The following is a 15646-nucleotide window of genomic DNA, read 5'->3' on the forward strand; positions in this document are numbered from 1 at the left end:
TTGCTCCTGTGGGGTGAGTGCCCTGGGCACAGGGGTGACAACCCAGGGATGGCCCTGGTGAGGCAGAGAGCGGTGGGGAGGGGGCACAGGGGGGTTGCAGGATGCCCTGAGATCCCCAGTGCCAGCAGAGGCACTCCATGGGGCTTGACCCTGGTTTGACCTTGGTTCTGGGGTGGCTGTGGGGACAAGAACAGGTGGACAAGAATGGTGGGACAGGGAGAAGGGGACAAGCACCATGCAGATGGGCCATGGGGACAGGTGCCATCACAATGGGATCAAAGGCACAGGGCCATGGGGATGTGGCAATGGGGACTGATGATGTGGCACTGGGGGATGACCGATGCATGGGTGGCTATGGCAATGACACATCCCCCAACCTCTCCACAACCACTGGGGACTGTTTCCTAGCACTTTCCCAGAAGAACTGGTGCCCCCCACAGGGACAGTTTGGGAACCACAAACACACACCCCATCCCAGGGGCAGCCCTCCCCATAGGGCAACCCCCACCCAGCCCCTCTCCCTTCTGTCTTCCAGCCCAGACCCTCAGCCCTGCTGGTGAGTCCTCAGGCAGATGCCATGTCCCTGCCCTGCTGTCCCCAGCAACATGGTGGCCCTGGCTGGTGTCCTCTGTCACCAGCAGCTGCCCAGACCACCCAGCTCCTCGTAGAGCCCCCCTGGACACCAGCGGTGCTGTGGGACAGAGTGACACTGACCTGCCAGGGCTCAGGGACACCTAATGCCACCACCTGGTACAAGGATGGGAAGCGCTGGGGGAAGGAGGGAAGCGACAGCTTCCTTGTCACTGAGAGTGGCACCTACATGTGTGAGAGACCAGACATCAGGCTCAGCGACCCTGTGAACGTCTTGAATGGTGAGGGGGGAAATGGCGATGGGTGTTCCCCACGGGGCTCTGGCTGGGCTTCACTGTGTCTTGTGTCATATGACGAGAGCCCATGCCCTGCACAAGGGAACATGCCAGTACAGCCCTGTGCACAGCAGTGCATCCCCTGTCCCACAGATGAGCCGGTGCTGCAGGTGCCTGCACGGGCACAGCTGGAGGGGGACACGGTGACACTGCGCTGCCGGGGCTGGCGGAACAGGTTGGTCACCGCGGTGAGATTCTACCACAATAAGAAATATCTGCGGGTGTCCCTCAGAAGGGCAGAGCTGTCCCTGCTCCCCCTGAAGATGCACCATGGTGGCCACTACCACTGTGGGGGCTGGGTGGGCTCCAGGATATCACCGTTGTGGAAGGAGTCGGTGCCAGTGCCACTGACAGTACATGGTGAGCACCCCCACAGCTGGGACCCCAATACCCCGTGATATTGACTCCCACAGCCAAAATTCCCACACCACCTTCCCCATGCTGAGGGTCACAATTGTCCCCTCTTTTCCTTTCCAGAGCTCTTCTCGGTGCCGGAGCTGGAGCTGGAGGGTCCCCCTGAGCCCACTGAGGGATCCCCCCTGACTCTCAGCTGCCTCAGCACCCCCAGCCCCCTGCGGCCCCGAGCCCCCCTCCTGCACCTCTTCTACCGGGACGGGCAGTTGCTGGGGGGCCCGCAGGTGTCCCCGCAGCTCCTGCTGCCCGCCGTGGGGGTCTCCCACTCGGGCAGTTACAGCTGCGAGGTGCGCTCCGAGGGGGGGGCCGTGCGGAAGAGCAGCGCCCGGCTCCGCGTCACGGTGCGCAGTGAGTGCGGGGATGGGCACGGCAACCCCACAGCCTCCCCGGGTACCCCAGCCCTGCCTGGCGTGTCCCATCTCACCCGGACACCTTTTCCGGGTCCCCACATCACTGCCCTTTGCCCCATCATTCCTCCCACGGTGCCCTGCCTGGGTACCTCCATCACTTCCTGGGTCCATTAATCTCTTTTGCATCCCTCTCAGATTCCCTCATCCTTCACCGAGTCACCTCACCCCTTTCTGGGTCCACCCACCCTTCCCTGATGTCCCCCCCATGGTCCCCTGGTCCTCCTGTCACTGTCTGGGTCCCCACAGCCCTCTCTGGGTTCCCCCCATCCCTCTCCCCGTTTCCCCTCCTTGAATCTGCCATCTCTACCTGCAGTCCCTTTCCAAGCCTCCCCGAATCTCTGAGCCCCCTCTTCCAAACTGGGGTCCCCCACCCCGCTCTGAACCTCCCCATGACCCTCACTGTCCCCTGGTGTCCCCCTCTCACAGGGATCCCAGTATCAGGGGTGTCCCTGTCGGTGCAGCCTCCCAGGGGACAGGTGGCACTGGGTGACAGCCTGGTGCTGAGCTGCACGGTGGCTGCGGGGACAGGTCCCCTGTCCTTCTCCTGGCACCGGGAGGGCTCGGGGACACCGCTGGGCACTGGCCCCCGCCTGGAGCTTCGCCACGTTGGGGACAGTGACAGTGGCCACTACCAGTGCCAGGCCAGTGACGGGGACAGCGTGGCTGAAAGCCCCACACTGAATGTCACTGTCCTGGGTGAGCAGGACCCTCAGGCTTGGTGTGATCCCAAACGCGGCATCATCATTCCCTCCACCCCCCTCCCCCCACACCTAATGCCAGCCCCTCCCCCAGCCTCAGCCCCGTCTCTGTCCCCGCAGTGCCCGTGGCCAATGCCACCATCACCCCTGGCCCCCCGGCACTCCAGGTGCGCACAGGTGACCCTGTGACCCTGCGCTGCTCGGTGCAGGTGGGCTCAGCACCTGTCACCTTCAGCTGGCTGCACGATGGGCAGGAGGTGGCCCAGGGTCCCCTCCTAGAGCTTGGGGACATCGGTGTGGGACATTCTGGCACCTACCAATGCGTGGCCATCAACCAGCTGGATGAGCACCGTGTGTTCCAGGCGCTCAGCCCAGAGCTGGCCCTGGAGGTGACACCGCAGGGACACTGGGGCACAGGTGGGGCACAGGTGGGGTCATATGGGGTCACTGGGGGGTGTGGGGGTGTATGGGGTCACTCCTCAAGTGAGTAGTGACCCTCATGACCCATCTGTCCCCCAGCAGTGGCTGTGAACGTCAGCAGGACCCTCCTGTTCCTGGTTCTACTCCTGGCTGTCATCGGGGGCTGTCACTGGTGGCACCGCCCGGGTGGGTGACAGTGGGGAGGTTGGGGGTCCTGGAGTGAGGGGAAACCTCCAGAGTGTGGGGAGAGATGGGGCAGCACCCAGAGCTCCTGAGTTAGGGGAAACTGATCCCCAGTGACCTTGGCTGGGGTCCTGGGGGGGTTGGGGGGAATTTGGTGGGTCTTGGTTGTGCTCCAGGGGGCATCCCTGGGTGGCATTTGAGGAACATTGGGGTGGCACTGCGAGAGACTGGGGGGTTTAGGGAGCTCTTGGAGGGTTGTGCAAGGATGTTGGGGGTTCTGTCAGTGATTCTATGGAAGTTTGGGTGATGCCCCTCGCTGCCGTGCTTGAGGTTCTGGGACTCAGGGAGACGGGGAACCAGGGGGGTTGGGGGCACTATGGTGGTGCAGGAATTCTAGGCGTTCAGGTGTTCCTGGGGTCCAGGTGCGAATCAGGATCCAGTGGGAATCGGGGCTGCAGAGGGGATTTAGGGTTCCCGTGAGGATTTGGGGTCCTGAGGATGGTTGGAGCTCCCAAGGTCCCACGAAGGTTCAGGGGTCTCAGGGACCTCACAGTCACCTCCTGCCCTTTTCCTTGCAGGAGCCAGGGTGTCCCAGGACTGGTGAGGAGGGCCTCCGGCCATGACTCCCCATTCACCCTCCCAGCCCCAGGGGGGCACAGGAACCTTTTCCTTTTATTGGACCCGAACCGCAGGTTTGTGGCTAGCACAGGCCTTTCTCGTGAGAACATTCTGTTGTGTTTTATAAACAAAGATAAAGTTTGGATGTTTTTTAAACAGTGTCTAAAGATTTGGACAGTTCAGGCCTGGCCAATCAGGCCTACGGGGAGGTTTCTGGCTGACCAATCTGGGTGACCTCTGAAAAGTCTATACATATGTTGGATTCAAATAATAAAGGGCTTTTTCTATGCTACGCTGGGAATCCGGGTTTTCCTTCTCTGCTAGCGGCTCAATAGCGACACAGGTTATTGATTAAACCGGGAGAAATGGGTTTTTTTTGTCCAGCTCTGTCTTTTCAGCTCGGGAAGGAGGAGGGTCCAGGTCAGGCTGTTGAGCAGATCCTTGTGGGATTTGCAGAATTTTTGGGGCTCTCTCAGTCCCTTGGGGAGGGTGACAAAATGATCAACCGGGGCATTTCTGGACTGGTTCCCTCGCAACTGCCCCGAGAGCCCCGAGAGCCCCGGGACGGAGCTGGGGACAGCCTGAGGTGTCCCCCGAGCCCAGCCCAGCCCCGCCGCAGCCCTGCCCGGTGCCCCCCGGTGCCCAAAGCCCCGCAGCCGGCGCTCCCCGAGCGGCTCTGAGCCCCACAGCTGCTGCGGAGCCTCGGCCGGGCTCAGCCCTGGGGCGGGCGGGGGGCGCCGGGAGGATGGCCACTGTGGCCATCCAGCCGGGGTCACCCCCAGCCCCAGCAAGGCTGCAAGGCAGAGCCACTGCTCCATATTTCCATACTTTTCCTTCTCATCTGGTGGCTGCAGCCAGAAGCCAAACATTCTTTCTGGGAGCTTCCAAAGTGCTGCAGGTTTGAGCCAGGAAGGAGGAGGCTCCAGGTCAGGTTGTTGAGCAGATTGTTGTTGTCTTTGCAGGAGTTCTGGGGCTCTCTCAGTCCCTTGGCCAGAGGGACAAAATGATCAATTGCTGCATTTCCAGACTGGTTCCCTCCCAGCTGCCCCTGCACTGTTGGTTTCCACCCAGCCCTGCTCTGAAAACCATCAAAGGCCCTCGCAGAGCCACTGCTTGAGCTCCAGCTGGTTTTTGTGCTTCTTGCAGAGCTGAGCAAACCACAGCCAGGCCTTTTTCCCCCACACAATTCTCACCTTTGAGCAGCTCTAAAGCTGTGAGAATCAAAGGGGGCCAAGGGGGCAGGTGGGAGCCTCAGGTGCTGGCTGCCCCTGGGGCTGGCCAGAGCAGGGCTGGCCAATGCCCATCCCTGTGCAGTGGGGCTGTGCCATGGCTGAGCTCCACACTTGGATGGGCACTGGCTGCAAGGAGGAGGAGTTTGGGAGCTCCTTCCTGCCTGGGGCTGCATTCCCAAGCTGCTCTTCCCAGCTCAGATCCTCCAGGAGAACAGCAATGTTGGAGAAGACTGGAACAGGTTTTCTCTCGAAACCCAATAAACCCAAAGTGTCCCAACCCCCAGGACAGAAACCCATGCAGAGGATGGTGGAGAGCAGGAGAGGAATAGGGCAGCTCCCAACAGCTTCAGCCCACCCAGATTTTGGAAGTCTGATCCCTGCGTCAGCAATTTGAGGCCAAATCAGGCATTTCTAGGGAGAAAAAGCTGCATCTAGGATGTGTCCAGGTTCCCTCCAGAACCGCCATCCCCCAGGTGAGGACCCCCCCAGCCGGGATGTGTCACCCCTGGGACAGGACCCTCCCTGGACATGTCACCCCCAGAACAGGGACTGCCCCGGACAGGATCCCCCTGGATGTGTCCCCCTGGACAGAACCTGCCCCCCCGTCTGATTCTCAGCACAAACAGCCACTTCCTTCTGCTGCAGGAAAGAGAAAGTGAAAGTGTTGGGGGCACAGCTGGATACCCCCATCCCTCACAGCTCCCCCTCCCCTCTCTGCAGCCCCTGCACCCCCATTTTCCACCTGTTACCAGCTCAGGTGCTCCTCAGGACTGGGGAGTCAGGAAATGTAGGGGCAGTGTGTGTGTGTGAAAGTGAGGCAAATAAAGAATATATAGAAATAGAGGAAAAAGACCCTGGGAGAGTGGGGCAAAGAACCAAAGCCCCCTGGGACTGCCCTGTGGTGTCCCCTCAATCTATGAGCACCCCGGGGGGGCTCTGCTGGGCCCTGGGTCACCACAAAATCTGAGGCAGCCAGTGAAGGAGCTGTGACCCATGTGCTCACCCAGCCACTGCCCTGGAACCTCCATTGCCCTGGGAACACAACCATGGGATCCCCATTGCCTTGGTCCCTCCATCCCTGGGACCACCATTCCAGGGCTCCCACTGCCCAGGGTCTCCATTTCCCAGGACCTTCCTTTGATCCATTCCCACGGGGACCTCCATTCCCCCACCACCCCCATCCCTGGGACCTCCATCCCATGACCTGAGTTCCCTGGAGCCTGCTTTCCCCAGGGACCCCTACATATTTGGACCCCCATTCCCAGGCAACCCATCCCCTGTGACTCCCCCTCCTCAGGACTGCCATTCCTCTGGATCTCCATTCCCAGGAACTCCCCTCCCAGGAAATCCTGGGACCTTCCCAGGACCTCATTCCTGCCCCCAGTTTCCCCTGGACACAAACCCAGGCTCACCACATCTCCTGATCCCCCCAATCCTGGGCCCTTATTTTCCACCAGGTCCCACCAGGTTCCCAGCCTGCCCCCAGCCTGTCACCACCCTGCCCCCAGCAAGGGCCACCTACACGTGGGGACGAAATGTGAAATCACTTCCTTCCCCTTCATCCGAAGAGTCACCACCCAGGGGACAGCAGCATGTGACAGCCAGCCTGGATGGCCGGGGACAGCGGGATGGCCGGGAAGGTGGCACTGCTCCTGTGGGGTGAGTTCCCTGGGCACAGGCCTGATGCACAGGGATGGGTCCTGGTGAGGCAGAGAGCGGTGGGGAGGGGGCACAGGGGGCTGTGGGGTCCTCTGAGTTCCCCAAAGCAAGCAGTGCTGCACCATGGTGTGACGGGGATCATGGGGTGGCTGTGGGGACAGGAACAGGGGGATAGGAATGGGGGGACAGAAATGGGGGATAGGGAGAGGGGGACAAGTATATGGCAATAGGCACCTTGGCACAGCATCAGCTGTGGGCTCAGGGACAGGGGGACAGGGGGACAGGGGGACAGGGAGACAAGGGGACAAGCACCATACAGATGGGCATTGTGGAGGAGATGCTGTGGGGCTGATGAGGGTGATCTCTGCCAGCATGGGATGTCTATAGAGTCACCATGCCCAGAGTGTCCACAGTGTCCCCATGTCCTGCCTCAGCCCGAGGTGGCTGTGATGTCTCTCTCAGTCCCTGAGATGTCTATGCCCCATGGGTGTTTGAACAGGGACAGTTTGGGGACAGCCCCCACTAGCATCCCCCAGGTGCTGCTGTCCCCACAGTGCCATCCCCATCCAGCCCCTCTCCCTTCTCCTTTCCAGCCCAGACCCTCAGCCTCACTGGTGAGTCCTCAGGGGATGCCATGTCCCTGCCCTGCTGTCCCCAGCCCCACAGTGGCCCTGGCAGGCTGGTGTCCTCTGTCACCCACAGGTGCCCAGACCACCCAGCTCCTCGTGGATCCTCCCTGGACGCCAGCAGTGCTTTGGGACCGAGTGACACTGACCTGCCAGGGCTCAGGGACTCCTGGTGCCATCACTTGGTTCAAGAATAGGCGGAACTGGGAGCAGAAGAAAACTGACCGTTTCCTTGTCACCCAGAGTGGCACCTACAAGTGTGAGAGACCTGGCACCGGGGTCAGCAACCCTGTGAGCATCTTAGATGGTGAGTGGGGATGGGGTCTGGGTGGGCTGCACTCCGTGGGTGGTCACACACTCCTCATGTGATGAAAGCCTGTCTTCTGCTCATGGTGACATTCCAGTGCATCCCAGTTCATCCCAGTGCACACCAGTGCATCTCATTGTGATGGGACAGCCCTGGTGCATCCAGGTGCCATGGAATTTCCCCTGGTGTCCCCTGGGTCCCTGGGCACACTGCAGCTCAGAACCCCTCAGTGCCATGGGGACTCTGCTGTCCCACAGACCGGCTGGTGCTGCAGGTGTCAGCAGGGACACTGCTGGAGGGGGACACGGTGACACTGCGCTGCCGAGGCTGGCGGGACAACCTGGTCACTGAGGTGCGATTTTACCGTGAGAAGAAGGAATTGTGGTGGCCTCGTGGTGGGACCGAGCTGTCCCTGTCCCCCCTGCAGCTGCACCACAGCGGCCGCTACCACTGCACGGCCAAGGTGGGCTCCAAAGAGTCAGCGTTGGAGAAGTCAGCGCCAGTGACAGTGACAGTGCATGGTGAGAACCCCACAGCTGGGACCCTGATACCCCAACACCCCCACAGATCCTTCCCAGCAGACTTGGAGTCACAAAACACCCACTTTTGTCTCCTTCCCAGAGCTCTTCTCGGTGCCGGTGCTGGAGCTGGAGGGTCCCCCTGAGCCCACCGAGGGGTCCCCCCTGAATCTCAGCTGCCTCAGCACCCCCAGCCCCCTGCGGCCCCGAGCCCCCCTCCTGCACCTCTTCTACCGGGACGGGCAGTTGCTGGGGGGCCCGCAGGGGTCCCCGCAGCTCCTGCTGCCCGCCGTGGGGGTCTCCCACTCGGGCAGTTACAGCTGCGAGGTGCGCTCCGAGGGGGGGGCCGTGCGGAAGAGCAGCGCCCGGCTCCGCGTCACGGTGCGCAGTGAGTGCGGGGATGGGCACGGCAACCCCCACAGCCTCCCCGGGTACCCCAACCCTGCCTGAGTACCCCCATTCCTACCAGACACCCTTGCATTGCATCTCCCTATTCCTCACTGGGCTTTCCCTGTCACTGCCCTGGTTCCTTCATCTTTTCCCAGGTGTCACCCCATGTCCTCCCATCATTGTCCCATGTCCCTGCATTCCCCCCTGGGTCTTCCCACTTCTCTCTGAGGTTCCTCCATGGTCACCACATCCCACCATCCCCATCTGGTTCTCCGCATCTTTCACTGGTGTCCCCCACATCCATCTCCAGGTCTCCACTCCATGAATCCTCCATCCCTCCCTGGGTTCCCTTCCTCTCCTTTCCAAACTGCTCAACAATCTCTCGGCTCCCTTCTTTATCACTGTGGTACCCCCACTCCTCTCTGACCTTCCCTACCTCCCTTGGTCCCTCACTGTTCCCTCTTTCGTCCACCCCTACCCAGGACCCCCAACCCACCCATCTCCCCCCACAGGGGTCTCACTCTTGGAGGTGTCCCTGTCAGTGCAGCCCCCCGGGGGACAGGTGGCACTGGGTGACAGCCTGATGCTGAGCTGCACGGTGGCCACAGGGACAGGTCCCCTGTCCTTCTCGTGGCACCGGGAAGGCTTGGCCACACCTCTGGGCACTGGCCCCCACCTGGAGCTGCACAACGTTGGGGACAATGACAGCGGTCACTACCAGTGCCGGGCCAGTGATGGGAAAAGCGTGGCTGAGAGCCCCACACTGAATGTCACTGTTCTGGGTGAGTGGGACCCTCGGGCTGGGGGTGATCCCACCCATGATATTGTCATCTCACCTCTCCCCCTCCCCCCACACGGCGTTCCAGCCCCTCCCCCAGCCTCAGCCCCGTCTCTGTCCCCGCAGTGCCCGTGGCCAATGCCACCATCACCCCTGGCCCCCCGGCACTCCAGGTGCACACAGGTGACCCCGTGACCCTGCGCTGCTCGGTGCAGGTGGGCTCAGCACCTGTCACCTTCACCTGGCTGCACGATGGGCGGGACGTGGCCCAGGGTCCCGTCCTGGAGCTTGGGGACATCGATGTGGGACATTCTGGCACCTACCAGTGCGTGGCCACCAACCAGCTGGATGAGCACCGTGTGTTCCGGGCGCTCAGCTCAGAGCTGGCCCTGGAGGTGACACCGCAGGGACACTGGGGCACAGGTGGGGTCATATGGGGTCACTGGGTGGTGTAAGACTTCTGAGGAGAGTGGTGACCCTCATGTCCCCTCTGTCCCCCTGTAGTGGCTGTGAATGTCGGCAGGACCCTCCTGTTCCTGGTTCTGCTCCTGGCTGTCATCGGGGGCTGTCACTTGTGGCACCGCCCGGGTGGGTGACAGTGGGGGGGTTGGGGGTCCTGGAGTGAGGGGAAACCCCGAGAGTGTGGGGAGAGATGGGGCAGCACCCAGAGCTCCTGAGCTGGGGGAAACTGATCCCCAGTGACCTTGGCTGGGGTTCATAGGGGGACTGGGGGGAAATTTGATGGGTCTTGGTTGTGCTCCAGGGGGTATCTCTGGGTGGCATCTGAGGAATATTGGGGTGGCACTGGGAGATCCTGGGGGGTTTTAGGGAGCTCTTGGAGGTTCGTGCAGGGATGCTGGGGGTTCTTTCTTGGGTCCTGTGGGAGTTTCGTGGCTGCCCCTCCCTGCCCGTCCCTTCAGGGCTCAGGAGCTCAGGATGTTGGGGGCATTGGGGGTGTTGGGGACACTGCGGTGGTGCAGAACTTCATGGGGTTCAGGGGTTCCTGGCGTCCAGGGGGGAATCAGGGTTCAGTGGGAATCAGGGCTGCAGTGGGGATTTGGCGTTCCCGAGGGGATTTGTGGGTCCCGTGGGTGGTTGGAGCTCCCGAGGGCTCAGGAAGGTTCAGGGGTCTCGGGGACCCCACAGTCACCTCCTCCCCTTTTCCTTGCAGGAGCCTGGAAGCCTCAGGACAGGTGAGGAGGGGGCTCTGGCCATGACTCCCCATTCACCCTCCCAGCCCCAGGGGGCACAAGACCCTTTTCCATGTTATTGGACCCAAAACGCTGTTTTTTTATTAAAGCGGCAGAAATGGGGTTTGTTTTTTCGGCTCTGTCTGTTCAGCTCGGGAAGGAGGAGGGTCCAGGTCAGGCTGTTGAGCAGATCCTTGTAGTATTTGCAGAATTTTTGGGGCTCTCTCAGTCCCTTGGGGAGGGTGACAAAATGACCAATTGGGGCATTTCTGGACTGGTTCCCTCGCAGCTGCACCGAGAGCCCCAAGAGCCCCGGGACGGAGCCGGGGACAGCCTGAGGTATCCCCCGAGCCCAGCCCAGCCCCGCCGCAGCCCTGCCCGGTGCCCCCCGGTGCCCAAAGCCCCGCAGCCGGCGCTCCCCGAGCGGCTCTGAGCCCCGCAGCTGCTGCGGAGCCTCGGCCGGGCTCAGCCCTGGGGCGGGCGGGGGGCGCCGGGAGGGAGGGAGCGGGAGGCTGGGGGAGAGCAGGGAGCCCGGCAGGAGCCGCCGGGCCTGCGGGAGCGGAGTGCTGGGCTCGGTCACCGGGGCAGGTGGCGCTGCCATGGCGCTGCGAGTGGCGCGACTGTCCCGGGCTGCGGCAGCGACGGTGGCCATGTGTCCGGAGCGGCTGGGACAGCGTGTCCGGAGCCACTGTCGCCATCCAGCCGGGGTCACCCCCAGCCCCAGCGCGGCCGCGGGGCAGAGCCGCTGCTGGGTATTTCCACACTTTTCCCTCATGTCTGGTGGCCACAGCCAGAAACCAAACATTCTTTCTGGGAGCTTCCAAAGGGCTGCAGGTTTGAGCCAGAAAGGAGGAGGATCCAGGTCAGGTTGTTGAGCAGATTGTTGTTGTCTTTGCAGGAGTTCTGGGGCTCTCTCAGTCCCTTGGCCAGAGGGACAAAATGATCAATTGCTGCATTTCCGGACTGGTTCCCTCCCAGCTGCCCCTGCACTGTTGGTTTCCACCCAGCCCTGCTCTGAAAACCATCAAAGGCCCTCACAGAGCCACTGCTTGAGCTCCAGTTGGTTTCTGTGCTTCTTGCAGGGCTGAGCAAACCACAGCCAGGCCTTTTTCCCCCACACAATTCTCATCTTTGAGCAGCTCTAAAGCTGTGAGAATCAAAGGGGGCCAAGGGGGCAGGTGGGAGCCTCAGGTGCTGGCTGCCCCTGGGGCTGGCCAGAGCAGGGCTGGCCAATGCCCATCCCTGTGCAGTGGGGCTGTGTCATGGCTGAGCTCCACACTTGGATGGGCACTGGCTGCAAGGAGGAGGAGTTTGGGAGCTCCTTCCTGCCTGGGGCTGCATTCCCAAGCTGCTCTTCCAGGCTCAGATCCTCCAGGTGAACAGCAATGTTGGAGAAGACTGGAACAGGTTTTCTCCCAAAACCCAATAAACCCAACTTGTCCCAACCCCCAGGACAGAAACCCATGCAGAGGATGGTGGAGAGCAGGAGAGGAATAGGGCAGCCCCCAACAGCTTCAGGCCACCCAGATTTGGGAAGTCCGATCCCTGCGTCAGCAATTTGAGGCCAAATCAGGCATTTCCAGGGGGAAAAATCTACAGTTTTCCATCCCATCTAGAATGTGTCCAGGTTCCCTCCAGAACCGCCATCCCCCAGGTGAGGACCCCCCCAGCCGGGATGTGTCACCCCTGGGACAGGACCCTCCCTGGACATGTCACCCCCAGAACAGGGACTGCCCCGGACAGGACCCCCCTGGATGTGTCCCCCCTGGACAGAACCTGCCCCCCCGTCTGATTCTCAGCACAAACAGCCTCTTCCTTCTGCTGCAGGAAAGACAAAGTGAAAGTGTTGGAGGCACAGCCTGACACCTCCATCCCCCACAGCTCCCCCCCTCCCTGCAGCCCCTGCACCCCCATTTTCCACCTGTTACCAGCTCAGGTGCTCCCCAGGACTGGGGAGTCAGGAAATGCAGGGGGCAGTGTGTGTGTGAAAGTGCAGAAAATAAAGAAAATATAGAAATAGAGAAAAAAGACACTGAAAGAGTGAGGCAAAGAACCAAAGCCCCCTGGGACTGCCCTGTGGTGTCCCCTCAATCTATGAGCACCCCGGGGGGGCTGTGCTGGGCCCTGGGTCACCACAAAATCTGAGGTAGCCAGTGAAGGAGCTGTGACCCATGTGCTCACCCAGCCACTGCCCTGGAACCTCCATTGCCCTGGGAACACAACCATGGGATCCCCATTGCCTTGGTCCCTCCATCCCTGGGACCACCATTCCAGGGCTCCCACTGCCCAGGGTCTCCATTTCCCAGGACCTTCCTTTGATCCATTCCCACGGGGACCTCCATTCCCCCACCACCCCCATCCCTGGGACCTCCATCCCATGACCTGAGTTCCCTGGAGCCTGCTTTCCCCAGGGACCCCTACACATTTGGACCCCCATTCCCAGGCAACCCATCCCCTGTGACTCCCCCTCCTCAGGACTCCCATTCCTCTGGATCTCCATTCCCAGGAACTCCCCTCCCAGGAAATCCTGGGACCTTCCCAGGACCTCATTCCTGCCCCCAGTTTCCCCTGGACACAAACCCAGGCTCACCACATCTCCTGATCCCCGCAATCCTGGGCCCTTATTTTCCACCAGGTCCCACCAGGTCCCCAGCCTGCCCCCAGCCTGTCACCACCCTGCCCCCAGCAAGGGCCACCTACACGTGGGGACGAAATGTGAAATCGCTTCCTTCCCCTTCATCCGAAGAGTCACCACCCAGGGGACAGCAGCATGTGACAGCCAGCCTGGATGGCCGGGGACACCGGGATGGCCGGGAAGGTGGCACTGCTGCTGTGGGGTAAGTACCCTGGGCACAGGCCTGATGCACAGGGATGGGTTCTGGTGAGGCAGAGAGCGGTGGGGAGGGGGCACAGGGGGCTGTGTGGTCCTCTGAGTTCCCCAATGCAAGCAGTGCCACTCCATGGTGTGACGGGGATCATGGGGTGGCTATGGGGACAGGAACAGGGGGATAGGAATGGGGGGACAGAAATGGGGAATAGGGATAGGGGAACAAGTATATGGCAATAGGCACCTTGGCACAGCATCAGCTGTGGGCTCAGGGACAGGGGGACAGGGGGACAGGGGGACAGGGGGACAGGGGGACAAGGGGACAAGCACCATGCAGATGGGCATTGTGGAGGAGATGCTGTGGGGCTGATGAGGGTGATCTCTGCCAGCATGGGATGTCTATAGAGTCGCCATGCCCAGAGTGTCCAGAGTGTCCCCATGTCCTGCCTCAACCCAGGGTGGCTGTGATGTCTCTCTCTGTCCCTGAGATGTCTATGCCCCATGGGTGTTTGAACAGGGACAGTTTGGGGACAGCCCCCACTAGCATCCCCCAGGTGCTGCTGTCCCCACAGTGCCACCCCCACCCAGATCCTCTCCCTTCTCCCTTCCAGCCCAGACCCTCAGCCTCGCTGGTGAGTCCTCAGGGGATGCCATGTCCCTGCCCTGCTGTCTCCAGCCCCACAGTGGCCCTGGCAGGCTGGTGTCCCCTGTCACCCACAGGTGCCCAGACCCCCCAGCTCCTCGTGGATCCCCCCTGGACGCCAGCAGTGCTGTGGGACCGAGTGACACTGACCTGCCAGGGCTCAGGGACTCCTGGTGCCATCACCTGGTACAAGAATAGGCGGAACTGGGAGCAGAAGAAACCTGACCATTTCCTTGTCACCCAGAGTGGCACCTACAAGTGTGAGAGACCTGGCACCGGGGTCAGCAACCCTGTGAGCATCTTAGATGGTGAGTGGGGATGGGGTCTGGGTGGGCTGCACTCCGTGGGTGGTCACACACTCCTCATGTGATGAAAGCCTGTCTTCTGCTCATGGTGACATTCCAGTGCATCCCAGTTCATCCCAGTGCACACCAGTGCATCTCATTGTGATGGGACAGCCCTGGTGCATCCAGGTGCCATGGGATTTCCCCTGGTGTCCCCTGGGTCCCTGGGCACACTGCAGCTCAGAACCCCTCAGTGCCATGGGGACTCTGCTGTCCCACAGACCGGCTGGTGCTGCAGGTGTCAGCAGGGACACTGCTGGAGGGGGACACGGTGACACTGCGCTGCCGGGGCTGGCAGGACAACCTGGTCACTGAGGTGCGATTTTACCGTGAGAAGAAGGAATTGTGGGGGTCCCATGGTGGGACCAAGCTGTCCCTGTCCTCCCTGAACCTGCACCACAGCGGCCGCTACCACTGCAAGGCCAAGGTGGGCTCCAAACAGTCAGCGTTCGAGAAGTCAGCGCCAGTGACAGTGACAGTGCATGGTGAGCACCCCACAGCTGGGACCCTGATACCCCAACACCCCCACAGATCCTTCCCAGCAGACTTGGAGTCACAAAACACCCACTTGTGTCTCCTTCGCAGAGCTCTTCTCGGTGCCGGTGCTGGAGCTGGAGGGTCCCCCCGAGCCCACCGAGGGGTCCCCCCTGAATCTCAGCTGCCTCAGCACCCCCAGCCCCCTGCGGCCCCGAGCCCCCCTCCTGCACCTCTTCTACCGGGACGGGCAGTTGCTGGGGGGCCCGCAGGGGTCCCCGCAGCTCCTGCTGCCCGCCGTGGGGGTCTCCCACTCGGGCAGTTACAGCTGCGAGGTGCGCTCCGAGGGGGGGGCCGTGCGGAAGAGCAGCGCCCGGCTCCGCGTCACGGTGCGCAGTGAGTGCGGGGATGGGCACGGCAACCCCCACAGCCTCCCCGGGTACCCCAGCCCTGCCTGAGTACCCCCATTCCTACCAGACACCCTTCCAAAATCCCCCTATTCCTCACTGGGCTCTCTCTATCACTGCCCTGGTCCCTTCATCCTTTCCCAGGTGTCACCCCATGTCCTCCCATCATTGTCCCAGGTCCCTGCATTCCCCCCTGGGTCCTCCCACTTCTCTCTGAGATTCCTCCATGGTCACCACATCCCACCATCCCCATCTGGTTCTCCACATCTTTCACTGGTGTCCCCCACATCCATCTCCAGGTCTCCCCTCCATGAATCCTCCATCCCTCCCTGGGTTCCCTTCCTCTCCTTTCCAAACTGCTCAACAATCTCTCGGCTCCCTTCTTTATCACTGTGGTACCCCCACTCCTCTCTGACCTTCCCTACCTCCCTTGGTCCCTCACTGTTCCCTGTGTCTCCCACCCCTACCCAGGACCCCCAACCCACCCATCTCCCCCCACAGGGGTCTCACTCTTGGAGGTGTCCCTGTCGGCACAGCCCCCCCGGGGACAGGTGGCACTGGGTGACAGCCTGATGCTGAGCT

The 15646-nt window shown here is 61.7% G+C and overlaps 3 protein-coding genes across 6 annotated transcripts in view; 2 read left to right on the forward strand and 1 right to left on the reverse strand.

Moving 5' to 3' along the window:
• The window catches only part of LOC146420298 (Fc receptor-like A), a 176970-nt gene that overhangs the window by 88391 nt on the left and 72933 nt on the right, over positions 1–15646 (reverse strand). The window lies entirely within an intron of this gene.
• LOC146420303 (low affinity immunoglobulin gamma Fc region receptor II-like) overlaps positions 1–15646 on the forward strand; it is a 50028-nt gene that overhangs the window by 32149 nt on the left and 2233 nt on the right. The gene's annotated exons all lie outside the window — the stretch shown is intronic.
• LOC146420304 (Fc receptor-like protein 4) lies at positions 187–15148 on the forward strand. Of its 2 annotated transcripts, XM_085048384.1 has the most exons (4): positions 187–872; positions 1020–1286; positions 1404–1688; positions 2177–2664. In XM_085048384.1, exons 1-4 carry the CDS (start codon positions 578–580, stop codon positions 2635–2637), a joined length of 1308 nt encoding a protein of 435 aa, XP_084904510.1. In that variant the 5' UTR covers positions 187–577; the 3' UTR covers positions 2638–2664. The 2 variants fall into 2 exon arrangements, with proteins under 2 accessions (XP_084904510.1, XP_084904511.1); XM_085048385.1 differs by lacking the exons at positions 1404–1688; positions 2177–2664 and adding an exon at positions 14769–15148.

This window comes from Lichenostomus cassidix, unplaced genomic scaffold (genome assembly GCF_008360975.1).
Source record: "Lichenostomus cassidix isolate B80296 unplaced genomic scaffold, HeHo_3.0 HiC_scaffold_852, whole genome shotgun sequence".
NCBI classification, from domain to species: domain Eukaryota; kingdom Metazoa; phylum Chordata; class Aves; order Passeriformes; family Meliphagidae; genus Lichenostomus; species Lichenostomus cassidix.